A 25,962-nucleotide genomic window follows, 5' to 3' on the forward strand; every position below is an offset into this window, starting at 1 on the left:
ATGCAGTGGAATGACACTGGATCTGTTTTGCTTTCCTGTTGCTAAATTTTCCAGTGTTTTGGCTTCCCCTATGGGAGCTGTGCCTGGGTCAGGCTGAGGAGTTGGTGACCTCGTGCCTCTCATGTTTAAAGCATGTTGTTACCATCCATTTCTTGGCAGCGTGCGCTGGTGTGGCTGATATGGAATAGGAGAGGCACAAACAGAAGAAGCAGAAAATGCCTCTTGTGGAGGCTCTAACTTGGGTGAGGTTGCCGGTGGGAAATGAGGTCAGATGCTGGAGACCAGGGTTAATGGTGACCAAGTAGCTCTACTGCATGTTATGGAAGCGGGTCATTTGTCCCATTGCCAGGCGCTTGGAAGTTTGCATTGGGGATGTGAAAACTGCGGTTTGAATTTCCAGGTTATGTGTTGTATTTGCATTGCTTGTTCTGCTGAGAGGCCAGACTCTCTCGTTCCTTCTGTAAGGATTAAAAATGTGACTGACAGCATCCCTCATCGGTCTGTTTGAGCTGTGTACCTTGTAAAAGGAGCCCGAGTGAACTCTGTTTGTCAGGCACTGGAATGTAGGCAAAGACAATGATGGTTGGAAGCTCATTCTCTAGGAATCCTCACACTGCTTTGGCACATGCAGCCTGCAAGAGGACTTGCCAGGGAGCTCTGGACTGCCTGTCCTAAAATGGCTGTTAAGGATGTGAGTTTAGCAGAACTGGGAAGGCCTTCTCTGCATACTGTGAGGCCCAGAGCTTCTCAAATATGATTGCACTTTTATAACGAGTTTGTGACTTCAGCTGGGTGGAACTGGGGCGAAGTCTTAGGGCTTTGGAAGATAAGCTCTGGCACACTGCAGCAGCATTTTTTGGATGTTACTGCCCTCGGTTGTTTTCCCTCTCCTCAGCTTCTCTTCTGGAGACCTTTGCTGCCTCAGCATCATTGAAAGGAATGTGCCAAGCTTTAGGGTTTCCATAAATCACTGATGCAGAGCTTTTATATAAAATGCTGTGAGTGTTTTTGAGGCGCTGGGAGTTTCTCTTCTGCAGTACTGCCATGTGGGGTAGTGTAGCCTCTAGCAAAGTGGGGGGCAGTGATGTTTGGTGGTTTACAGTGTGATGATGTTTGCTCGAGCTTGCTCTTGGTCTGTTCTATGAGGGCTGTGCTGGCAGTGCATGTTCAGATCTCACAGCTGATTACTACCCTTACTCTTCATCAGTTTGAAATATTGGCTCATGGAAAGGTTCTCTCACTGGCTCTGAGAGGCTGCAAACCAGAAACACAAAGGCAAAAGGGCAGGGGGAGTGGAGGATGCAGGTTTGGGCGCTGTGTTCTTTGCAGCCGAGATTTTTCTACTCGGGCTGCAGTGCACCGTTCCACTCATGTTGGTGGTGCAGCTGTTTGTGGAGCTGAACTGTGAGTGTGTCACCAAACCGACCTGGATTGAAAATAACCAGGTGAGGAAGAAATCTTACATCTGCATCACTCCCGAAGTTCCCGTGTGCTGGGAGCCGGATAAAAAGCTGCAGCACGGAGCAAAGCAAAGGAGTCTTTTCTGTGCTTTCAAGGGGCTGGAAAGAAGCTGAGGAACCTGCTTGTTGCCACTGTGTGGCACTGTTTGGCCTCGGAAGGCCCTGCGTGGGCCAGAGGAGGCAGCAGCCTCTGACCTGGCAGCGCCTCTGCCTCCAGCAGATGCGTTCCCCATGCGGGCTGGGGCAGAAGGGAACTGCTCTTCTCCCAGGGGAAGTGTGCCAGTGTTTGCATGTCATCATAGGGAAATGAGTCTAAACTGTGTCCTTGCCTCCTGGTACCTTCCTTGGTGGTTTTAGCCCTTGAAAAGGCTGAAGCTGTGTTCTTTCATCTATTCTGACATTTGAGACCTGCAGGTGGCTCCTCAGGCATCAGCTGTTGCTGAGCCAAAGAATGGAATCGTATAGGATAAAGTGGGTAAGCGTTCAGCTTTCAGGAGCAGGTACAACATAATCACAGAACCCAACAGATCTGACTGCATTCAGGCAGAGGTGTGGGGAGAGGCTGGGCAGGGAGATGCTGAATGCATCCCTCCTGGAACCTGCACATCTGCACACTGTACCTGTCAGAGTCTGCTCCGTGTATACTTGTATGGTGCTGCGGTGCTTTTCTTTTTTGGTTTGTTTTTTTTCCTCTTTCTGTGCCCTGTGTAAAAACAGAAGCATCACAACTTTATTTCAGGGTTAGAAGTGAACTGAAAGGAGTAAATAAGGTGTGACCGCAAGGCTGCAGAAGGGCGGTTCGTGCTGCAGCTATCACTGTGACGAAGGCTGGCGGTGTGCAGGGCTGGCAATTTGCCTTGGCACCTGGTTCAGGTAGAGGATTGGCATAGCTGCTGCTTCCACTTTGCTATGTCGTGTAATTGTAGGTAGATGGAGAACTGGAAGCATGTGCTGCCTATCTACACCAAGGGCTGTGCATCTTCCCAGTAACCATTTGGCGGTGCTGGCATGGAGGACATGGGACAAAGCAAGCAGAAGTGTTTGGGTTGCAGCCTCCCATTTTGTGGTTGGGGTTTGTCCGTTATGTCAGCAGCCTTTTGGAGTTTCATTCTGTTTTTCTTTTGGCTGTTTTCTGTGGTCTTTCATACGTTGTGTGCTTCTAGGTGTGCAGTGATTTGAGAGCTCAGACTGAACCGTTGCCCTGCTTACCTGACTTTGTGTAGGAATTCACTAAGAAGAGCAAAAATAGGAGTCTGAATCAGTGGGCAACTGTATTGGGCAGCCATATGGCTGTAGAGCTGGAGACTGGAGAGCTGAGTCCTACTTGTTCTGTGCCACTAGTTTCGTTTGCCTTGGGCCTATATTGATCTTAAACGTGATAGTAGTGTCTGCAGCTTACTGCACGGGCTGTGAGTTGGTAAAGTAAACAGGGCATATGTGCTGTCAGTCTCTTGAGAAAGTGTTAATATTACACTAAGTTTGAGATTTTAATCACCCCTGTCAGGAAACGCTGAGTTACGGTTCCCACAGTTGCAGTTGCCTGCTGCCCGTGCTCTGCAGTAGATACTTCCTAATGTTATCACGTAGCATGAGTGCACTCATAAAGATTACTGCATAGTTGCAGCAGGGATTATGGAAGAGAGGTTTTCCCTTGGCATAACAGTAATTGAATAATAGTTCTCTCCAGATGTCTGAATGCTTTGGAATCACTAAAGAGTGAAGCCTTCCGGGCTCTGTATGAGAGGTCAATCTTGCAGAGCCATCAGAAGGTTGGTAGAGCCACCAAAAGTGCTCCTAGGGAAGTTAAGGCCAGAGTTGAGATCTGTTGTCCTGGTGCAGGAACCTTCCTGTTTCTGCTCAGCCTGCTGGTAAGGAACAGAGGTGCTGCTTGTGCCTGGTGCTGGGTGCTCTTGGAGTTTTCATAGGATCATAGAATATCCCAAGCTGCAAGGGAGCCATAGCAATCATCATGTCCAAGTCCTGGCTCCACACAGGACCACCCAAAATGTGTTGAGGCTGTAAGCAGCGTGTATCTTTGAGTGTGTTTTCTTTCAGGTGAATGGTGCTGTTTTTCTCAGCTGCTTCCATCTACTAAGTCCTAGCATATGAGATGAGTGTTAAGCATGCAGGGAGATGGTCCACTACCTGAAACCTTCTGGGAGAAGGATGAGGTCACTGTCTTCATAAAGCAGGGGAGATTGTGAGACTTGTTCTTTTTTTTCCTCTAGGTCTGGATTTAGACAACTGAGAACTTATATGACAGTGCCTGCTTGGAGTTATCTTTATGATAGCTTTGGCTTTGATTCTTTTCTTTCATCCTGAGATAAGACATTTGCAAGGATTCTCACTTTCTTTCTTAGTTCTTCTCCTCTGCTTAGCTGTACGTGACACCATTTGTCTGTACACCATGAATGCTACGTTCACTTACACCTCTGCAGCCTATTCATGGTCCAAGGCAGGAGAAAGGCAGTTAGGGAACAACTGTGCTCCTGGGGGCTGTGTAAGGCACTGTCTTGGCGGAGGGCACGTGTCATTAGCTGGGAAAAGAGCTGTCCCAGTCAGCTCCTGCACTTTTCACATCCGTTTTTCCATGGCTGTGTTTGTTGTTTGTCCTCTGCGTCCTTGTTCCTCTTGGGCAGCAGTTGCTCTGCGCTGGCTCCTTCTCACAGCTGGTTTCAGGCAGTGCAGCTTTTCCTCTGGGGTTTTACATCTGGAGAGGAGTGCTGCTAGGGCAGCAGCGGGATCAGACCTTCTGTTTATCCGTTACAAGTTTTGGTGGGTGGATTCTGGCCACTGTGTTCTATCAGCGTGTCCTCTGCTGCGGCCAGTCACACTGAGTAACAGTAGTGACCTGTGCTCAGTGCTGGGGTGGCCCTACTGTCACTGCCTGCAGTCCCTAGGAGTGTCTGGTTTGTTAAGAGGCTGCTCTGATGTGAACTGAGCATCTGCGAGCGTGGCCCAGCTTACCTTGTGCAGATACCCCACAGAAGCATCCCTGTTTGAGAGCAGCTCCTTTTGCCCTCAGCTTTTTCGTTATACACAACTAGAAGTTAGTGACAGACTGAAGTGGAAATGATGTATTGCTGTCATGATGGCTGCTCTTCCATACAGGTGGACAAGAAGCCACTTGGGAGACTCGTTAATCTGAGGCATCTGCCCCCCCATTCTGCTGCCTGGCTGATGGGTCCAGCATGGCTGGGCAGCACTTCTGGCAGTGTGAAAGCACAGGCATGCAATGCAGCAGGCTCTGCATTCACTGCCTGCCTTCCACTCACTGCTGGGATGCAAAGGGTAACCCTGCAGGCTTGCACGGCGCTCTGAAAGCTCACAGGCTAACTTTTGTATGTGTTATTTACACCCAGCATTGCACACATGTGCAGAGAGTGGAGGGAATAGAAACCACGGGACCAGCAGTGCTCTCTGCTGAAGCCTTTTCTCACGCCTGTTACATGTTGGAGCCGCACCAGGGCGGTGACATAGGTGTGCCCCCAAAGGGAGGGGACACAGGAGGTGGGTTTCTCTCACTGCAGGGTATACCCAAGGTCTCACATTGGGGCGGTGGGTCAGGCTGCCATCAGCACCTTTTTTGCAGGAAGGCAGCTGCTCTTAGCTCAGGAAGTTCGTCTACGCTTAGTGATGCTGTCTATGGTCTGGTGCAGAATGGTCCTTGCTGTCAGGGGAGGGCAGTGCTTCCCCTCCAGCCTGCTGCTTGCTGCTCTGTTGCCTTGTATTTGACTGGAAGCTTGGCTGTGCTGCAATGCTCCTCTGAGCCTCCCCTATGGCACAGAGAGAACCTGCAGGGTGGGAACGTTGAATGCTAGCAGCCAACAGAGAGCTGCCCCTCCTTATTCCTGTCCTTTACCCACCACCCACATGAAAAGGCAGCGGGAGATGCCGAATCCCTGATTTTTATGCCCAAAGCAGTACTTGAGAGGGAGAAACCTGGAGTTCCATCTGCCCTGCCCAGCAGCCTCCTTCTCTCACCCCCACAAGCTGGCAGGAAGCAGTTGGGTTTGGTTACTCATTCGTGGAGGTCAGGACTAGGTCTGGGTTTTTTTTTTTCCCCTTTGTGTTTAGGAAACGGTTTACAAACTGTTTTGAGCACGGGGGAGCTGGTAGCGTGCGAAAGAGACTTCTCAGCCTCTTTACTGCTGGACTCATGTTAATTCTCTGCCTTGCCTCCTTTCCTGCAGTCTCTTGGTTGGCAGCACGAGTATTTCTGAGTGCTTTCCCCAGCCTGCAACCCCTCCACCTCCTAATACGACCTCAGGTCACCAAACCACCTCGGGGCTTTATTTTTACTCGAGCCGTTTGGTGTCATGCGGTGAGATTGGTTTCTTCCCCCAGCAGTGAGGAGCCTTCAGTGCAGAGGAAGTAAAAGAGTGCCAGGCTGCAGTTGAAACTGGTTAAACACTAAAACCACACTCGTAGCCTCTCTGGGCTTGAGACGTGACATTCAGCCATGCAGCTAGCACTGACATTTTTGCCGACCAGTTGTGCACCCCTCTCTGCTTGCATTTATAGCTTCTTTAGAACTCTGATCTTTTTTAACTTCTAAAACTCCTCAGCTGTGGTTTATGCGTTAGCAATCCAACCAAAAAAGCACGAGACAGAACAAGACCCTACAGATCTCCCATTGATGCTCGGCACCGCTCTGCTTGAGCTCCCAGAGCTCAGGACTGCTCATAGAGCCTGGTTACCCATAGAACGTGTGTGTGCATGTCATGTAGAACCCATGTGTTGCTTTCCAGCACAACCTGACCTTTTGCCACTGAACAGATAGTGAAGGCTAAGCTATGGTAAGAGTTTCCAGAAGTTGGTGTTGATTCTTATTATATATTTTTTTTTACTTATTTTTAGACCACATTGGTGGTTTTATCTGACTGTGAAGAACAAGGCAGGGTCTGATGTTACTTGAAGGGGAGCAACATCGACGTGTTCTCCTTCCCATAACAAGCATCTGGTGCTAATGTGGAAGGAGGGCGGTGGATCAGAGGTGGGAGCCCTACAAAAGGACATCAATGACTTACCCCTGGGTGAGGGGCTCTGCTGTATCCCAGTGCTCAGAGAGGCTGTGCGGAGTAGGGGGGCAAAGCTTCAAGTTCCAACAGGCTTCTCATACCCTAAAACCAAGCACAGTCAGCCAGAAACCGCCGTTCCCTGTCAGTCACTCTTTCCTCATTTCCTCTCCTGCTGGTGCTGATCAGCCAGGGATTTGTGTGTAACCAAACCCCCTCCTGCTGCTGCACATGAGCGGGTTGGATGATCCAGGCACTGCAGAGCGGTGCTGGGAAGGGAGGGTTTGCACTTCAGAGAAGAATGCTGCAGGAATTGGCAGCACTGGTAAAGGAAGTAAAATGTCTAATAGCAGGACTGGGAAATTTCCCAGAGCAGGGTGAGGGCTGTTAGGCAGTGATTGCTCTTGAGCCTCTCTTGTTAGTCTAACCTTGATCTCTGTCTGATGTTGGCCCAGTTCGACTTTTTCTGCTGTATACTGGCTGGGTTGGCATCTCATATTCCGCAGCCAAACCCTTATTTCTGCCATGGGGAATATTTATTTCTTTCCAGTGTCGAATGAGGCACTTCCAGCCAGATTCCGTATCCACTGTGGAGGTGGATATTCGGAAAGAAACTTCCTTCCGGAGGATCAGGGAGTGGAACCTGCTGGAATCTGTGTCATTTCCTCTGTCCTTGGCTCTACTCTTCCTCCCCAGCAGATTTCATTGCTGTGCGATTCAGAGTGAAGAGGGAGATGCCTGAGTGCCCTGCACTGCACTGTCCAGGTAGGAGCAAAGGCTCCGGATGTGTCCGAATGCAGCAGGACAGCTGCGTGATGCTCACACGTGGATCCAGCTCAGTCCTGTGGGAGCTGTGCTGAGCTCAGCCTGGCTGCCACCGCCCTGTCCCTCATTGCTGAGCACAGCTGGGAGAGCAGGAGGATGGCGAGCTGCTGCTGATAACGCTGTCATCCTTCTGGAAGGCCGTGCCTCTGCTCAGCCCATTGTCCGAATGTCTGCTCTGTTGGCCTGACTCCCGTTAGTTGTGTCTTTTCTGTCCTCACCATTCTTAATCTCTCTCGTTGTCTTCCCACTTTGTGCTTGAACCCCACAAATAATCTGCTCTGGAGTAGCGAAGAAGGCTGACAACATCCTGAGCTACGTGAACAGGAGATTTCTTATGGCCTGAACTCATCGCACGTTTCTCAGTGTCAGTTTTCTATCGCAGGAAGAGGATGCTGTTCACTCCTGGCACACAGTATGTATTTGAGTACGAGCTGCTTTTGCTGCTTGGAGCCGCTTCAGCGCACAGCATGCAGCCTGCCTTACCTGCTGGACAGAGAGCAGTGCTGCCTGGGTCATCTCTCAGTGCTTAACCAGATGCAGTCTGGAAGAGCTGAGCTTGTATCCTAAATGATCTGCAGCACCAGAGCCAACTCGTGAAAAGTTCTGTGCTGAAAGTTAACTTGATATCTCAGCTGAGGACCCTCTCTGGCATGTTTGCATGGATTCATGGAGTTTATGGCCAGCAGGGACCATTAGATCATCTGGTGTGATCTCCTGTATATCACGGGTCCTTAAATTTCACCCGGCTACTCCTGTGTGAAGCCAAGTAACTTGTATTTGGCTAAAGCAAAACTTCCAGAAAGACATCCAGCCTTGAGAGTCCACCCTCTTCCTGGGGAGTTTGTTCCAGTGATAACTGCACCGGTTCTGAAACATTTGTGCCTTATTTCCAGAGTGAACGTTTCTCGTTTGTTCTCATGCTTTGCAGTTCTGCTAGTGTAAAGGGCCCTTAAATGCCACGGAGGTACTTTGCACTCTGCAACCAAATCACCTCCCAGGCTTTCCTGATACACTAAACAGATTGAGCTGTTTAAGTTTTTTCACTGCAAGACATTATTTCTAGTGTTTGAATTGCTTTTATGGCTATTGGACCTTTTCCAGTTTTTCAGCATCTCTTTGAAAACAAGGGCACCAGAACTGGATGTGGTATTTCAGTGTCAGTCTCATCAGTGCTGTATAAAGATGTAAACATGCTGTCCAGTGCCTGCCCTGTGCGAGGGACGCGTTAACCCTTCTGCTGGACGTTGCTCTGGGAATCCCTGAAGCCTTTCTGCAGGAGCTGCCCTGACTGCAGCCTCCAGGAGGCTGATTTTCCACCAGCTGAAATGTATGATGTGGCACTTAGTGTTGGAAAAACCTGGATTATGAAACAGTTATAATAACCTGATGTGAATGCACTGTAACCGTCGGTGCTTATTGTTCCCTTTGTACCACAGGCAGGGGCAGCTGGATTTACTTTCAGTTCATTGATAGCACACCGGTAGAAAGCCTCTGCTGACCAATTCCCATCCACTTTAGTGAGGGTTACCTGAAGGCTGCTACTTTTGAAGATGTTCATTCAATCAGGTTTTAACTTATTTAATCACCATGTGCTGTGTGATTTTAGTCTGTGTTTTTATTTGAGAATGTTGCACGTTGCTGATTTGAACGCTCTACGAGCAGCTTAGGTACAGGTCTGGTTGAAAATGAAATCACGTGCATATGAACACTCTAGCTGTTTTCTGTAAATTGAATGTGCTACTCGTGCTACTGCTCCATGATTAAATCATATCAAACGTCCTTACAGACCAGGTATTTGTTTCAGAGACAGCAAAGTGGCCGCCGCTCAATTCTGCGTTGCTAACACGCCCCATTTTCTTGCTTATGTTTCTCATCTCACCTGCTTCCTGCAGTGATGAAGAGGAATAAATCAAAAGTTCATCGGCTGTGCTGAAGGGCTTCCTTGCTGCCTCTGTTTCTCTTGCTGGGATGCTGCCTTGTAACTCGTAAAGCCAAGAGATGTGTCTTGGAGCCACAGCTGCTGCAGCCCGAAAGATCAGGAAGCTGCAGGAGTGTATCAGATCTTCTTAACCTGCAAATGAGTTTTCTGTGCCTCAAGGCCACGATACATCAGGGTTCCCTCTCTTTTCCACATCGTAGCAAATTGGATTTTCATTCATGCGGTCTCTCATGCTTAAGTATTGGGACTCTCATTGGAGTTGCTTCTATTGCTACAAAAATGAATCCAATTCAGGGCAGGACAGTGTGCTGCTGAACAGATAGCTGCACTTGAACATGTGGCCAGGAGAAGCAAAGTGAGGCTCTGTATCCATATCCACTCGCAGGTTGTATATGAAGAGGAATTATGCAGCAGCCTTGGTTTCAAGAAGCAATCTGTGCTCGGTGCTGCTGCACTGAGATGCTGCCATGGGGAGCAGCATCCAGGGCTGGACCTTGCAGGGTAGGGACAGCGTGGGCTAAGAGCCGAGTTGGCATTTAGCTGAAGGATATGTAAGGGAGCAATAATAGTCAATGTGGGATATCCAGCCCTGGAGCTGGGACGGAGGTACAGCACGCTTGAGGTGCCTGGATTCCCAGCAAAGCAGCTGTGCCTGGAAAAGCCTGGCTGCCCAAGAAACCCTGCACATATTTGGGATGAGTGTGGTACGTGTTTTGGAGCTGAACTGCGTGGCTCTGTGGTCTGTGTCCCAACCCCTCCTCTCTGAGGATACCCCAGACTTCGGGGAGCATCCCGCAGTGCTGCAGCCCCTTCCACTCTGGTGGAGGCAGCGTGTTCGTTGCAGGCAGTTTTGCATCTGGTCTCTTGATTAATGGACTTGTCTCTTGCAGCCTATTTTGACTCTGACACTGCTTTCTGCTCCACAGATGCTTTGCTGATGTTGAAGAAAGTTTGCCTCGCTTGATAAAGACCAGATCCTGAAATTTACTTCCAAACCTGAAGTAACAATTTTTAACTTGAAACGCTTTTTTCCCCAGGAGTCGCTGCTCCAGAATCCTTCCCTTATTTGGTGCCTCCTTCACAGCTGGGGCTGATGCTCAGGTGCCAAACTCTGTGCACTCCCTGCAGCTAGCCAAATGGGTCCGTGGCTCTGCTTCTTGGCCCGCCTCGTGGCACTCCTTTTCCTGTGCACCCTGGTGGCATTTCCTGTGTTTCTGCACGAGGGTGGGAGGCATTTCCAACCCTTGATAATCATGGCACGGTCTCTTGAGGTTGGGTCTTGCTTTCTTCGTTTCTGGCTCAAACCATGCCAGACCTTCCTTTCAGCTGTCTGGCCGCCTCTGTTCTGCGTGCTGTCAGGACATCCTTGTCATGGCTGCTGTGATTTGAGCTGGCTGTTCAGGGCCGTTGCTGTCTCCGCACTGAGGTGCTTGGAGTGGAGTTGTTAGTCACTGTTGATGTCTTCCATGGCAACAAATCCACTTTGGTTGGAGGTGCGGTGTGTGAATGCTCCCCGAGCAGCAGTGGATTGCTTCCTCTGGTGAGGTTGCTTCTTCCCAGGTGGATTTAGTCTGTCTGCACATGCTGACTCATGACAGCCGAAACAGCTGTTTTCAGCTTCAGGCACTACTGTGTGCAGGGACCCCTTCTTCTCCTTGACAGCTGGTTTGTTTTTATAACTAATGCCTTCACTATATGCTCGTAACTTCCATATCGGAGATGCCCGCTGTTCAGCTGGAAGGGACAAAGTCTTTTTTTTTTTTTTGACATAACTTTACTGATGCATCAACATTACTTGGTGGGCTCTTCCCATGCGACCGACTGGGACCTGCCCCGAGGAGCAGAGCAGTGATGTGTGTAGGGAGCCCTGCATCCCAGCATGGGCACCAGGACCATTCTGAGGGATCCCTTGGAGGGGACCCGCTCTTGAATTGCACAGCCAGTCGGGTGAAACCAATGGAATTGTTGCAGGTCTGCTAACAGCTTCGGGGCAGCGAGTGGGGCTTTGGGGAAGTGTTCCTCTCCGCCGTGCAAATGCAGAACAGCGGGTGATGGGACTTCCTCCTCCTCCTGCCTGCTGCGGGCTGCTGGGTGGAAGTTGCTGTTTCCCTCCAGCCGTGAGAAGCAGCATTTGACAGGAGGAGCAGAGAGGGCTCCTGCAGACTGAGGGGCAGGTGAGTCACCAGGGAAAGAGTCATTCGGAGAAAAGCCCAGTCAAAGCAGCCCGTGGCCCTGGCGTGAACTCGGAGATGAAAGGTCCAAAGTTAAGTGATGAGCTCATCAAAACCTTGAGGCTGTGAGAGAAAAAGTGATGAAACAAGCACGAGAGGTGCATGCATGAGGTGCCACAGCACTGGGGCACACAGGTCTCAGCCTGGGCTTGCTGCTGCTTGCTGAAGTTGGCAAGAGGGATAAAATGCGCTTCTTTCCTAGAGGCGTGCATCCTGCTTCCTTTAGAAGAAACTTGTATTTATGTATGCACATATGCATGTCCCAGTCCACCACTGATTCCTGCGTTGTCCTTGGGATTGGTGATGAAAAGACTGAGCTGGAAGCTTCCAATGGATTCAGCACAGGTCCTCTGGTCCTGCTGCAGCTCTGTCCCTGGGTGAACGCTCTGTGCGTGTCCCTGCTGGGTGCAGGGCGCTTCCCGTTCAAGGTGGGGAGTTTGGATTCTCCTCCGCTGATGGTAAAGCACTGCAGACATTGCAGAGCAACTGTTCCCAAGGCTGTGGGCTGTATGGGGGCCCAGGGGAAGGACTGGTGTCCTTATTTCTTATTTTCCATATGTGTACCGCCTTTGAAGCTCCGAGCTGCCTTGGTGTCTTAAAGAGGATGGTAGAAATACAGCCCTCCTAACATTGCTGGCAAAGTGAATAAGGGCTTAGCTCAGCTGTCCCAGTATTCCCCAGTCTCTTTGGGTTTCATCTGCAGAGTTAATAAAATGGTGGCAAATAAAGTCAGGTTCCAGTGGAAAAGGGCTCTTTAGGGCAGCAGTAAAATAGTGAGTAAGCAAGAACCCCTTGCTGCAGGGGCCAGTTTAATTGGTCTGGCTTGTTTTATGAGACAGGTTTTATGTTGAAACTTGCACATGGCCCAGGAGCGACTCTGCAGCAGGGCATCATTCTCCTGCATGGGTCCTCTGGGAGTGCAGCCTGGGTTAATTACACCTCACCGAGCCGTCGCACCTCGCCGAGCTGCTTGCATACAGAACGATGGGAGCTGGGGAGTTGAGCAGATGCAGGCAGAAGGCAGCTGCCTTGTGTTCCTCCCGGTGCCACTTGGTTGGGCATTGCCCTGCCTGCCAGCTCTCTCTGTCTCTCTGACCCCCTTGGAAATGGAAAGGATGCTGCTGAGCTTTGCAGAGGGATTCAGGGTGTAAAATTGATGTGTGAATGGGAGCGGAGCGGCGGTGCTGGACCGGCGTCTCCCCGTGCAGTGCTCAGGGTCTGGCTTTTCTCATCGTGGTGAGGCTGTGCAGGCGCTGGGATGAAAGCTGCCAGTTGGGGAGAAGGTATGAGAGAGGCCGGGCTGCTCCTGGGTGACACAGCCACCTCCAAGGTCACACAGAGTGACTCTCTGCCACCCACAGCCTTCTTCAGAGCTATTCAGATAAGGATGGGGAAAGCCCAGCTTGCTGCTGAGCTAGCAAAGGTGGCCTGGAGCAGCAGTAAGGAATGAATGGAGCTGGAGTTTGGAGTTGTTGGACCTCAGCAGGGCAGGAAGCTGCCATCACGCAGAGCTATAGACAGCTTGCTGTGCATCCACTCTGCTGCATGTTGTGCTAGGAGCTGCAGAGAAATGCCAAGCCCTGCCTAGCATCTCTGCTGCAGCCTCGCAGGGGCTTTCCTGAGAAACCCTCTTTGCAGTTGCTTAAGGCTGGGTTTAAATGAAAGGGTAACTCATCACCCCTTATGCTTATGAAAGCAGCACCAGCACGGCACAAGCGAGCTCCAAACTTTGCAGCTGAGCTCGTTGCAGCAAAGCGTTAAGGAGGATTTCCCTCCCCGCCTTGACCAAAGGCTGCTTCCAGCCTCTGCGGCAACCGCTGAGCGCTGAACCAAATCGCTTCTGTTTTTCCTTTTTCTTTTTCCCATCAGTGGGAAGCGCTGCGTTCCGCTGGGTCCCGCTCGGGGAGCGGAGCGATGCCCGGGGCTGCAGCGATCAGCCCGACCCCAGCAGAGGGTGCTGTGCCTCCACCGCCCTCTCCCCGCTCGCATCCAGCTGTTTGGCACTTGCCCTCGTCTGTGTGCATGATGTTTGTAAGAGTTTGGGCATGTCCATTTGGTTCCCATCTCCAGTGCCACCCCCAGCATCCAGGCCAGGTTCTTCTGTCACTGGGGACATTCTTAATTCACAGGAAATCGGGGAGAGTTTAATTGTTTTCTCCTCTCTCTCTCTCTCTCTTTTTTTTTTTCTTCCCATGCAGCTGAACAAAAGGTTCATCCTCAGTTTTCTCCATGCCCATGGGAAGCTGTTTACCAGGATTGGGTAAGTGTGCAGGATGTTTATTTTATTTTCCTACATTACAAGTCTTTTTGGAATTTAATATTGTTAGCAACTAAGCTGTGTTTGGAGCTGAGGGCACAGGGTGTGAATTCTTGCAGGCCTAGCCTCCTGGTTCCTATTCTCCCTACCCGCCCTGCAGTCCATAATGATTAGTGTTGGGGTTTTCTTCCTCCATCTCAAGGCCTCGTGCACCGGGACCCTCTGGCACAGGCTGGGCTCAGCCAGCTCATGTGCACCCAGGAGGGAGCAGAGGCTCTTTTCTCCCTTTCTTGCCTTCAAACCGTGCTGCCTCCACTTTAATCTCTGGTGTTGTCCCCTCCTCTCCCACCTCCCCAACTCCCAGCCAACGCAGTGGTGGCTCTGGGAGCACTCAGTGGGGCACAAAGCCCAGGAGCAACACAGCACGGTGGCAGGGAGCTGCTGTCAGGAAGCCTGTCACCTTCCCTTCCTTGGAAGCAAAAGAATGCAGCACAGCAGCACTGATACCGTGATGCAGCCAGAAGCCACGGCTCTTGCTCCGTGCAATGCGCTCTCTGGGGTGGCACGTGCTTGACCTTGCACCATTCATAAAGCAGTGGGAAGCAGAAGCAGAGTCCCCACGTGAGGTTTGGTGATGGCATCGTGTCTGTGCTGCAGGGCAGAATGTCCAGGGAGCTCTGGGCTGAGCACATGCCAGCAGGGGGATTAATGGGGATGTTGCACTGATTGCTTGCACATTTGGTTCCCGACGCTTTTGTGAAATTAAGATGTAGTGTTAGAGGCGGTTGCTTCCCAGGACAGTCATTTAGAAAACCCAAGTATGTTTAATGGCAGAAGATCCCCTGAAGTACTTAGAAGGGAACTAGAAAGTAATAACATGACACAGGAAGAGAAATGCGTCCAGCCCTGCTAAACAGCTTCCGTGCTTAAAATAGGTAAAAGGTGAGGAATGGCTGAGTTCTCTCTGGGCAGAATCTATAGTAATTTATCTGTGAAAAGTAAGGAAAAGATGGTGTAAAGCTAATTTTGAGCCATCTTGCTCCTAAAACCACAGGTAAGCATATTGTTAAAAATTTCTGCTCAGTTCTTGACTTGCTGGTTCTGAACTCCGTGGGGTTGCTGCATGCCATTCCAGATGTGCTGCGGTATCCAGGCACAGCTGGCGGGGCTGAGGAAGCCCTCACTCTTCCTTGTTGTTATTCCATGGCAATAATCCCCATCTCCTCGCTAATGACCCATCCCACGAAGGGCTCCTCCATCCCCAGCGGCCCGTCTGCCCTAGGAGGATGTTGCTGGATATGTTGGATGTGGTCTGAGATTTCTCAAAATTAGGAAGTCTTTAGAAGCAATCATTTTGCTCTCAGTCCCTGGCTGTGCCCCAGCTCCAGGAAAGTTGCTTCTTTGAGAGGGAGCAATGCTTTTGTGCTGGCGGAGCCGCTCCGTTCTGCAGGGCTACCGAGTACAAGGGGCCTGTTTGTTACAGCCCACATCTGTGGGAAGGTAACGGAGGCTTTGCATCGCTCCAGCAAACGGTGCCAAGGCAGAGGGTAGCCCTGCTGCTAGGTAGAACCAGTTGTTGAAAGGCATCTGTGAAATATGGTTAGGCAGAAAGCAATTCTGTCTTTAAAAATAGACCCTACTGCTGTCCTGAAAGTCTGTTGGGGAAGCCCAGCAGAATTGCCCATGTGGGTTACCAGAAGCGGCTTGCTAATCCAGTCTGTAGCATGCTGATATCACAAGATCTGAATCTCTCAGGGGGAAGATAGAGGAAATTGCTCTGGAGGCCCTTGAGGTTGCCTGCCCTGGCTCCCTGCGCTGTACCCACTGCACATTCTGGCTCCCTCCTGGCCATTGTGGGCACAAGAGTTACACTGTCACTGATACGGAGCTGGCACTTGCTGCAGACCGTTGCTCATTCTTGCTGTGACTTTTTCTAGTGCAGGACCAAGAAGGGAACAGAACAAACTCAGCAGAGGAGGCAGCGGGATAGGAGAACTATTTTTCATTTTCCCCACCGGTTTGCAAATTTTTTGGCAGCATCTTGATATAAAGATGCCTTCAGGGGATACCAGGTGAGGGCTCCTGGGAGGGCTGCTGTGGGGAGCCACGTCACCGCTGTTTCTGTGAACTGACTGCGCTCTTTGCAGTCGGTTCCATTGCTGACCATACTTCAGCTGGGGAATTGCTGAGGATCCATCAGCTCTATAAGTAACCTCGGCTAATTCCCCTAGTGACGCCGGATGAAGAGCAGGATAAACGTGTCAGCTTTCCACGGGTGCTTGTGAGCAGTGTTGAAAGCACACCTCGTCCCCTGCGTGGCACTGCAGCTGTGTCTGATGAGCAATAGCAGCTAGCGGGACCAGAGGACTGCAGGTTCCTGTCCCCTGGGCGAGGCAGGGCTCCAAATAGTGAGAGCTGACAGCTTTCTCACTGTGCTGGGAGTGGGCAGCACCAGCACAGGAGCTTGGGACAGAGGCTGTTCTCTGGAGGCAGCGTGTTCTTGGCCAGTGTTCAACACTCTTGGAATTGCCACATCCGCAATGTGGCACCAGTGTGTGCCGTTTACTGCAGCCCGTGTTTCTTGGGAGTCCCATGGGCTGCTCCTGGTCCAAGCGAGCTGCTGGCCTCTTGGCACCCCTCCCAGCTTGGTAGAAGTCAGTAGAAAAAAATGGTTGGTCAGAAATGACTCATAAAGGCCGTGTTTTCCTGCCAAAGGAATGCTGCCTGTTGGTTACAGAGCAATCCCTCGCTGAGGAAGGCTTCGGCTGTCTCCCTCGCACCGCCTGCACCTTCACTCCAGAGGCAGCGATTCCCTGTGGCTCTGGGATGGGCAGCAGCCCCTCAGCACCTTGTGGGGGGTCCCTGTTCCCTGGGCAAGGTGACACGGAGGGAGCTGTGCCACCCTTCCCAGGGCACAGTCTGCGTTCTGCTCTACAGCATCTCTCTCTGTCTGCAGGATGGAGACGTTCCCTGCGGTGGCCGAGGAGGTCCTGAGGGAGTTCCAGGTCCTGCTGCAGCACAGCCCCCCTCCCATCGGAAGCACCCGCATGCTCCAGCTCGTGGCAATCAACATGTTTGCAGTGTACAACTCCCAGCCCAAAGGTACCATGTGCTGCTTTAAGGGAAATGGGCTGGGGATCGCTCGTCTTTCTTTGAGCTGTGGATGGAGAAGGGTGGAGGGCATGTACCCAGCTGAAGTCCAGCGGGGTTGGATGCCTGGAGGTGTCGGTGTGTGTAAGGATGGCAGAAGTGCTGTGGCTTGTTCTGGAAGGCCTCAGCGAGGTGTTTAATGATGTGGAGTGAGGAGGCATCACGTCCCCCTGGAGCCTGAGTCATCAGGCACGGACAGAAGGCTGTGTTCTACAGCTCTGCCCTCCCGGCGCTTCACTCGGGTCCTGCTCAGCGCCCACATTGGCACTGTGAGGGCTGGGAGGATCTGGGAGGGCCTGGCTGAGGGCAGAACGTTGTTGTCTGTGTCTGTGTGGGTGGCTGAGCCGTGCTATGGGAGATGCTGCTGGAGGCTACACCCTGTGCTAAGGCACCTGGAGGATCTCATGTCACTCATCCTTCTCCATCTGCCCAAGATGAGGGCACTGTCGTTGTTGGGTTACTTAGCAGGGATGCTACCAAAGCAAAATCCTTGCCTCTGGGTTTGAAATTGTGCTTCCAAGGAGCCCCAGTGGGCACAGCAGCTGGGTCAGCCTGGGCTACGTTTTTAGGTCCAGGAAGGGGGCCACACTCCTTAGTTGGGGGAAGCAGCACGTGGCACACCGATGACTTGAAATTTAGCTTCCAAAAACAGATGGACCTCAATCAAAGCCACCATGTGAGCAGGAGGGCCGAGCCCCATTGTGCTGCTGCTGGGTGATTTCTCCCTTGTGAGTCAGTTGCGGTGCTTGGTGGCCAAGTGGGCTGGGCCACGTGGCTCCCCGTGCTGTGTGCTGCACAGGCACCATCCCTCCCCTTGGGGAAGCCCTGCGAGCCGTCAGCCCTGCTAGCGAGGACGTGCCCTCCTTCCTGCTAGGTGCCAACCAGCACCAGTGTGTTTACGTCTGAGCTGCAAAGTACTTTCTGATGATGAGCAATGCCTGTGTGCGGCCCCCCAGTAGGTATATTAATAGCTGTGTCTGTGCTCTCAGACAGGAGCGGGTGGTAAAGAGGAAGAAATCTGTCTGGGCTGTGTAGAAGCCCCCGTGGCAAGGCTGGAAGCAATCCCAGCTCTCAGACCACTGGACTGTGCTTCTCCATCCGCAGCCGAGCTGTGGATGTGAGTGAGTGAGTGACAGAAAGGGAGCACTTCTTATCTCCTGTGCAAAATATGTCTTCTTGGAGTTTCCTGTCTCCCATGCGAGTAGTTGCCAGCTGCTCCCAGCTCTCTTATCTCTGGAGAAAGCAAACCTGCTCCTGCTGGGGACCTGTGGACCGTACAGGGAGCAGGTGGCAGTGCTGGAGAAGTGCTGTGGGTTGAATGGCACTGTGGCTGCCATCTGATGCTTTGTGCCCCCGAGGGCTCCTTGCTCTGGTGACCCTAAAACATTGCAAAGAATATTGTTGGCAAAGCAAATTCTGTTGTCAGCACAAATGCTCCGGTGGTCTCTGAGCGCTCGTGTGCTGAGTGCTGGCAGAGCCCGTGTTGGGCTCAGTGCCGATGCAGTGATACTGAGAAGTGCTGAGAGTTGGGTGCAGAAGGAGAAGGGAGGAAAAAAAAGCAAGCAAAGAACCTGGAGTTTAAAAGGCAAGCAAGAAAGCTGGCTGAGTTATTACCAATTGCCCAGCACGGAGCAGTGAGGGTGTTGGCTCCTTCCCCGCTGTGTGGGATGCTGTGGGCAGAGGGCAGACTGGAGCATGTGGCAAAGGGCTGTTGGGAAGGTGCGGGTTTCCATTTCCCAGCACATGAGTCACCTCGCCGGGCTGCAGCTGCATAGGCAGCAGTTGGGTGCAGAGGGGATGCAGGGAGCAGTTCTGCCTTGCGTGCATCCCGACTGCCAGGAAGCCCTGCTGGGAGCAGCGCTTGCGGGAGGCAGGGCTTGGCAGGGTGAGCTCCATGGGGCTGCACCTAACCCTGCTGTTGGACGAGTGACCTCTAGAGATCCCCTCCTACTGCAGTCCTCCTGCAAATCCGGGATCGGAGCTGCTGTGTCCTTGCCGTGGTGCGGCTCTGTCTGACTGTCAGCAGGAGATGTGTGTGTCTGGGGGCAGTGAGGGAGGTCTGTCTGAGAGCCTCCTCTGCTCACTGTCCGGGGGCAGATACCTCTCGGGGCAGGTGCTCCCTCCCTCCCTTCCATGTATTTCCATTCTGTGGGGCCGCAGCTGCTCCTAAGAAACTTGAGGGCTTACTTGCTTGCCCCCGTTGCCTATGCTTGCCCCTGGTGCTGGGATTGGGGGGGGTTCTACTAGCAGTTGTAGGGTGGTGTTGCAGGCAGTCTTGACTTGGAGAATTTTGCATACTTTAATTCATTGCCAGTTAACACAAATTTCTAATCTGTGACTTGGGTATTGAGAAAATACGGAAGTATTACTAATCAAACTCACTTCAGTAAATACCTCTTCTCTTTCTACCTCAGACTGATGCCAGACACTCACCCTGCCATTTCCTTACTCTTCCTCCAGTTTCACTGCAGGTTGTGCTCAGTTTGTCCCAAGTCCTTCAACAGCATGGCAGGCTGGTGGCTCGTGCAGAGTGGTTTCTATCTGCTGGTTTTTGCTTTTCACTCATTTTCCTTTGCCCCTGCATTGCAGTGTTTGCAATAATGTTTCCTCCTGCAACTACTGCTTTCTGAAATCTGTCTTTGCAAAGATGGCCCTGTGCCCATCTGACCATTTTGGGGAGGTAGAGCTGAGTACAGCCCTATGCCTGGAGCAGGAGCCGGTTGCAGCTGCCCTTGCAGCGCTGGGAAGACCCCAGGAAATGGATTGGGGCTGTTGTTTTCTCTGCCAGAGGAAGCCAAAGAATTCCCACATGAAGCATTCCCCTGCTATTCAGCACCAGACAGCACACTGCTCCCTGGGAGCCCAACCTCCCTGTTGGTGATGGGGACGTGCTGCTGGCTGGTCCTCTGACCCCCTGGCTGTCCTATGGCAGGGCAAAGGTGGAACGAAGGTGCTGGCAGCCTGATGGAGATGCTGTGTAGCCATGGGGCGGAAGCAGAGAGATGGTGCTCTGTGTGGCTGGGATGTGCCATTGCTGGAGCTGCCCCACACTGTCACCAATCGCAGGGTGTTGGTGGTTACCAAGGGTTTGGGCTCTCCTGGGCTCCAGCCTCTTCACGGGGTGGCCCTTTTAACAGTTTGGTAGCCATCTGCACCATCAGCTAACAGAGAAGTTTGGATCCCTTTATCCCAACCACAAACACTCCAAGCATTTTAATTTTTTTTTAATTCTGTAATTTGGGGAAATAAAACTCTGGTTTCTGCAAAGACTAATTGAAGCCGTGCTTGCGGCAGGGGCATCTCGGTGAGGGGAGAGAGAGAAACCCCCTCCCAGCCCATCTGTGCCCAATTTACTCCGATCTGGCCTCTCTGAGGCTTTTTTCTTTCTCTCTCTCTTTAATAATTTGTTTTATAATTCCTGGAATCAAACCCATCTCAGACACACTGTTTTATTTTACTGTATTATTGGATTATACTTCCTATAAATCACTGGATGTTATTCATAGGCCACCACCAGAATAACTTCCCCTCTCCCCCCGACAGGCCCGCATTCCAAACAAGCGCACACCAAAGTGGGGGTGCAGCACGGGGCACCCTAGAGACACTTCCCGGAAATCCCAGCAAATTTGCCTGGCTGTGGGTGTGAAGCATCAGGCTGCAGCACCTGGATGCCTTCTGGCACTCCCAGGCCTGTCGCATTGTGCTGTGTGGAGTTTGTTAGGAGGTCGGGCTTAGGTGGAAGGAGGGGGGGCTGCCATATGTGCATCCTCAGCACATGCCGTTGGGGGGGGAAGTTGCATCCCTTGAGACTGATGGAGCAGAGGCATGCAGGGAGGCTGTGGCTGAGCACTGCTGCCAGAGGGGGCTTTGGGCAGAGCAGGGTGGCCGTGCTGGTGAGCAGGGAGGGAAACCTGTCGCTTGGACAGCAGGTCGCAGGGAGCATTTGTGAAAGCAGCTGGGGTCAGGCTTCCCTCTGGGAGCAGAGCGAGGTCTGGCTTTCGGTGCTAGAGAATGAGTTGAATGCTGGTGAAGCAAGGCGGGAGGATTCACAACCTGCTCCTGCTGCGAGGTCAGAGCAGCGTGTGTCCCTCTGCACTGCCGTGCTGCGAGATCGGTCAGTGCTGCACAGCCCATTGCTGCAGAAGCGCTCAGGTTCATGCAGAACTATTCTTCTGCGCCTGAGTGCTCACTAATTATAGTTCTTGCAAAGGTTTTCAGATGTTGCACGGTCCTGCTTGATGCTTGAAGACCTACACCAGCTTCTTGCCCAAATCTCCCTGGTAGGGGGGGATCCGCACGTTGGTGGAGATCAGCTGCAGCTCCTTGCAGGCGCAGGACTGTCCTGCCTCCTCCTGCTGTGGATGCTCAGCCCCAGCCTGGCTGCAAAGAGGCTCTGGACCCCCAGGATTCAGGCCATGAGCAGCTGCTCTGCTGCCGTCCTGCCGTCGCACGGCCCTGCTCTGCCTGCAGCGCGTTTCGCTTTGCTGACCGCAGCTGCTCAGCCTCATAAGCTAAAGCATGAACCCTTAAAATATCCCCCGAGATGCTGTGGAGGGTGGTGGTGGCAGAACTGGGCTCTGTCTCTGACCATCTCCGCAGCGCTGGTTTGGTTTCCGACGGTTGGACCCCAGCTTTGCTCAGAGCAGAGTGCAGCATCAGAACAAGTCTTGGAGGGAGCACGCAGCACTGTGCTGCTGCACTCACATCTCAATGGCTTCTCCTGAGATTCTGACCACCTCTCGCGTGTTGGAGTGGGCTGGGTTCTGATTGCAAGGCAGTCCAGTGCATGTGAGTTTAAAAATAAAGCAGTGCTGTGGATGGCTGCTTCGGTTTGGTGGTGTTTTAAAATTAGGCACAAAGCAAAGCTTAATAAACCTCAGGCTGTAGATAGCAGAAGCAGCAACTTGATCTTCCCCTGTCTGGGGAGCAGAGCAGAGTCATTTTCTCATTGTTTCCCTACTTGCATGGTTAAATGTGTGTTTCCCCAGTGTCTGGGCAGCTCTGCCATCTGTGCCAGCTTACGACGTGGCAAATGGGAGATGAAGGCTTTCCTAGGGCTTCTCCCATTGCATGAGCTCTTGTCCCATTGGCAGCAGCGGCCCTGGAGCTTGAGGTCCCTCCACTTCCCCTTGAGACCTTGTATTTGTAATGCAAACCCTCTCTGCAGGGAGGATGGAGCTGAGCAGCAGTGGGACTTGGCTTGCAATCACAGCAAGTGTGCACTGCACTGTCTGCACTGGGGTCACCAGCGTGCAGCTGGCAGTGACAGCATGCCATTGCTGCAGAGCTGCAGCGTTAGCGAGGTGTTGGCAGGCCTTAATGCTTCCCAAGGACTTCAATGGAAGGAAGCCATCCTTAAATTCATCCTTCTCCTCCTTCCACGTTGCTGCTCTTCTTTGCTTCAGGTTTGAGTTTGAAGCAGGAGAGGATCCATCTCCCTCTGCATTGCGGTGCTCCTGTGGAGGCTCTCCAAAGCTGCTGGGTACATTAAGGTCGCCGGCTGCTGGTGGCCACGTCCAGGTTTGCAGGACAAGGCTGACGTGGCACAGGCATGCGTGACACCTACACTGCTCTTGTCAGCCTGCTGCTTCCTGTGCTCACACAGCACCGTGGGGACCATGCACGTGTCCGGAGGTGGCAGCTGCCTCTCCTGGGCTTCTCTGAGTGCCTGGAGAGGCTGGCATGGGAACTGCAGGCGCCTTTCCTTCGGGGGAAGGAAGCTGTCTCGGAGTTGAGACTTTGCATCAGCAAAGTTCAGGTAGCATGCATTTGGCGCAGACGTGTCTCAGAGCCTCGCTCCTGGGCTCTTGAGGCTGGTGGCAGCAATGTTTAGACCAAAGTCTTCCTTTGCTTATTCCCCTCTGTTTCCTGTTTAAAAGGCAGATTGTCACATATTTGGGGATTTATTTACCGTAATTGGAGTTATTTTCCTGGCTGCTGGCTTCTGCCCTCTGATGCAAGACTCCTCAGTGAGATGTGTGTCCAGAAAGCCATGTGACTTTTTTTCCCGTTGCCCCAAGTGCCAGCAGGAGATGCAATAAGCACCGCGCTGCAGGGGATTTCCACTTGCAGTTCAGGTTTCTGAAATGTAGCTGTCAGCTTCAGTGGCAGGAGATGGAGCGGGGCTTTGTGGCAGGGAAGGGGAAGGTTTCCAGTGAGACAGAGCACTCACTGCTCTGTGTGTGTGTGTGTGTGTGTGTGTTTGTGTCAAACTCTCCAGCCTGAGTGCAGCAAAAGTCCCTGTTGAGCAGTGCTGGATGAGCTCAGTGGGGCTCCTGCCCGCTCTGCCTGTCACATGAGCACATCCTTACTGCTGCCCTTGAAGCCGTTCCACCAAACGATACCGAGATCTCATTTCAGGGTAACAACGAGAGGGAAATGATTTGTAATCCCCAGGCTCGAGTCTGCTTTGCAGCCAAGCTTCTGCCGCCCGAGCAGCAAGTCGGAGCAGGGCCGGGGACGCGCCAAGCTGTGTGCACGTGGCTGTGCCACCAGGCCATGGGCTGGAACACATGTGCTGCTGCTCACTGCGACGAGCAGCTCTGCTGAGTGCAAAGGGAGGGCAGGAAGCAGAGCGTTGGCACATGGTGTCCCCAGCTCTCCTGCTGCGTGGTGAGGAAGGAGGTGCCCGCTGCGGCCGTGCCTCGGCACAGAGGGGTGCTGGGGAGTGGGGTCTTGCCAGGTGCAGCGGTTGGGTGAGGCTTCAGATGTTTGTACTGTGACAGGAAATCCTCTCACTTTTAAAGAGATGTTTCTGACTCTTTAATGTGAGTTGCGCCTTTGATTTCCTCGCGCTTCTAAGCAACACCGAGTCAATTACTGCCTTTCTATTTAATTCTCCGAGAGAACATTGCATAATTAGGCTAATTATGGTGCTTTGTGAAGTTGTAAAACTCTTGATTGAGCTTGCGGGGTTGTTTTAAAGCGTGCCAGGTGCAGCAAGGCGGGCTGCCCGCCCCGTGCCCGCTCCCCGTGTGGGCTCAGCTGCACTGTGCCAACCTGCCGAGCTTCGGCTCCTGCCCCAGGGCTGCCCACTGCCGAGCTCCCTTCTTTCAGGGCCAGGGCTGGCCCTGCTTCCCTCTGCTCGTGGCACAATTCAAGTGTCCAGCACTGGACAAGCTTCTGCAGGGAGTGAGCAGCCCTTGGGGGCATGAGGGAACTCGTCCTTTCCCAATGCTCAATCCATAACAGCAGCATGACTGGGGGTGCGTTTTTACTTATATGTGTGTCTGAGGGTAGGAGGTGGCCCCCGTGCAGGTTTGTCTATGGAGACCTTTGGTTTTCCATGGTTAGTGTGTGCCCTTGGCTGTATGGACCCGCACATTAGGCTCTGCCCCTGTTATCCAATGGGCTTTGCAGTGGAAAAATGAGAACTGGTTCCATTTGGCTTTCAGCACTCACCTTTCTGTGGAAGTGCCTGGTATTGCAGCCAGGACACAGTAGGGCCGTTGAACCCCAGCATGGAAGATTTGCATTCCAGTGAGCTGAAGGCACTGGTTGCTGTGCCTTGCAGTGGCTGTGCTCAGCGTGACCATGGGCAGCACGCAGGGGGCACAGTGACCATCCCACGGATGGAATGGATTTGCATCATTGCATCCCACGTGGGCAGCAGTCACAAGCCAGCCCACGTGCCCCATAGACCCATTTGGCAACCCCATTATCCCCTACCATACCAGGTACCCAGTGGGGCAGCCCTGCCCGTGGGCTCCCTTCTCCCATTCCCCTCCGCATCTCCAACCCCTGAGCTCCCGATGCTCAGAGAAGGGCAGCTTGCGCAAGCATCGCCTGCTCTCCAGATAGCATCCCAGAGAGGAGAGGCTCCAGCTGCCAAGCTCACTTTGGGAACAGCACAAACCCATCCTGACAGAGCCCGGGGAGCCAAGCTCTGACCCGGCCCTGCACAGCACAGCCAGCGGGGCCCCCAGCCCGCCTTGGGGAGCGGCTCGGCCACATGTGCTGTGCCTCGCGAGGCCAGCAGGCAGGCAGGCAGGCAGAAGAGGAGGAAGTGATGCTCTCAGGCCCATCTGCGCGGGGCTGAGACGCGCTGCAGCTGGTGCGAGGCCCTGGCAGCGCTTGGAGCTGCCGTCTGCTGGGGTTTGCTGCTGTCTACGTTGAAACGCGGCGTTGGGGAGGGGGGTCGGTGGCACAGTGCCAGGCCCCGTTGCTTGGCCTTCTCTCCTCCTCCTCCTCCTCCTCCCTCCATGCTTTAAAGTCACATTTCCAGGCCAGACATAGAATTAATCTCTGGGCACTTCACATTGCTGGCAGAGCGAAGCAGGATGTGGGATCTTTTTTTCTTTCTTTTTTTTTTTCTCTTTCTTTTTGCTCGCTCTCTCTCTCTCTCTCTCTCTCTGCGTCTTGGCTGACTTTTTTACCTCTCGAAGAATTTGGAAGGGCCGTGAGATTCCCCCCGCCCCCCCGCCTCGGTGCCGTGCAGTTTTTCAGCACGCTGATCACCCTGCTGTGGCTTCACCCTAATAGATTTCATATGCTGACACAGTTGACATCAGTACCAAACTATTTTACATGTGATCTGGTGTATTTCCTGAGGAAATCTGCAAGATATTTATTAAGAACTAATAAAATAAACCTCTCCATGAGCTTTTAGGTAGTTTTCAATTTTTCATGTCTCTCTCGTTTCCTCTTATCAATGAGTTTCTATTTTCTCCCTCCTCTCTGACCATCGCGAAAGGAAACAAAAATAAATGTTTTAAACCGTTCCTGAATGGACACTGGGAATATTTCTGTAGTGATGTATTAGCAAAGTCGTATTTTTAGTGCCGTATTGTCAAGACTAAAAATATCCCGCCGCAGTGCATCCTTTTTATAGGTCTTTGTGTGTGTGTGCGCGTTGAGTTTGCACCAGCGTGGAAGGGTCCGTCTTTGTACCGCTGCAGCGTTCCCTCCCTGTCGCAGCTGGACTCCATTAGGCCTTGAAAATTAAAGTAATCCTGCTTAAGAAAGAGAAATTAATCACTGCGGCAGAGCCGCGTTCCCCCAGCTGAGCCGGGATACCTGCGTGGCAGCGCTGCTTTGAGGCTCTCCATCAGGCCGGCGCTGCGGAGACGGTCCAGCGCGATGT

At 52.4% G+C, this 25,962-nt stretch overlaps 1 protein-coding gene across 3 annotated transcripts in view; it reads left to right on the forward strand.

The window, feature by feature from the left end:
- Window positions 1-25,962, forward strand: part of SMG6 (SMG6 nonsense mediated mRNA decay factor) — a 90,552-nt gene that overhangs the window by 9,646 nt on the left and 54,944 nt on the right. For all 3 annotated transcript variants that reach the window (XM_052689197.1, XM_052689198.1, XM_052689199.1), the window contains exons 9-10: window positions 13,672-13,733; window positions 16,687-16,832. In XM_052689197.1, the coding sequence (XP_052545157.1) occupies window positions 13,672-13,733; window positions 16,687-16,832 (208 nt within the window). The remainder of the gene's footprint in view (window positions 1-13,671; window positions 13,734-16,686; window positions 16,833-25,962) is intronic.

Source organism: Tympanuchus pallidicinctus, unplaced genomic scaffold (genome assembly GCF_026119805.1).
Source record: "Tympanuchus pallidicinctus isolate F22 unplaced genomic scaffold, pur_lepc_1.0 scaffold24, whole genome shotgun sequence".
In the NCBI taxonomy this organism is placed as follows: Eukaryota; Metazoa; Chordata; class Aves; order Galliformes; family Phasianidae; genus Tympanuchus; species Tympanuchus pallidicinctus.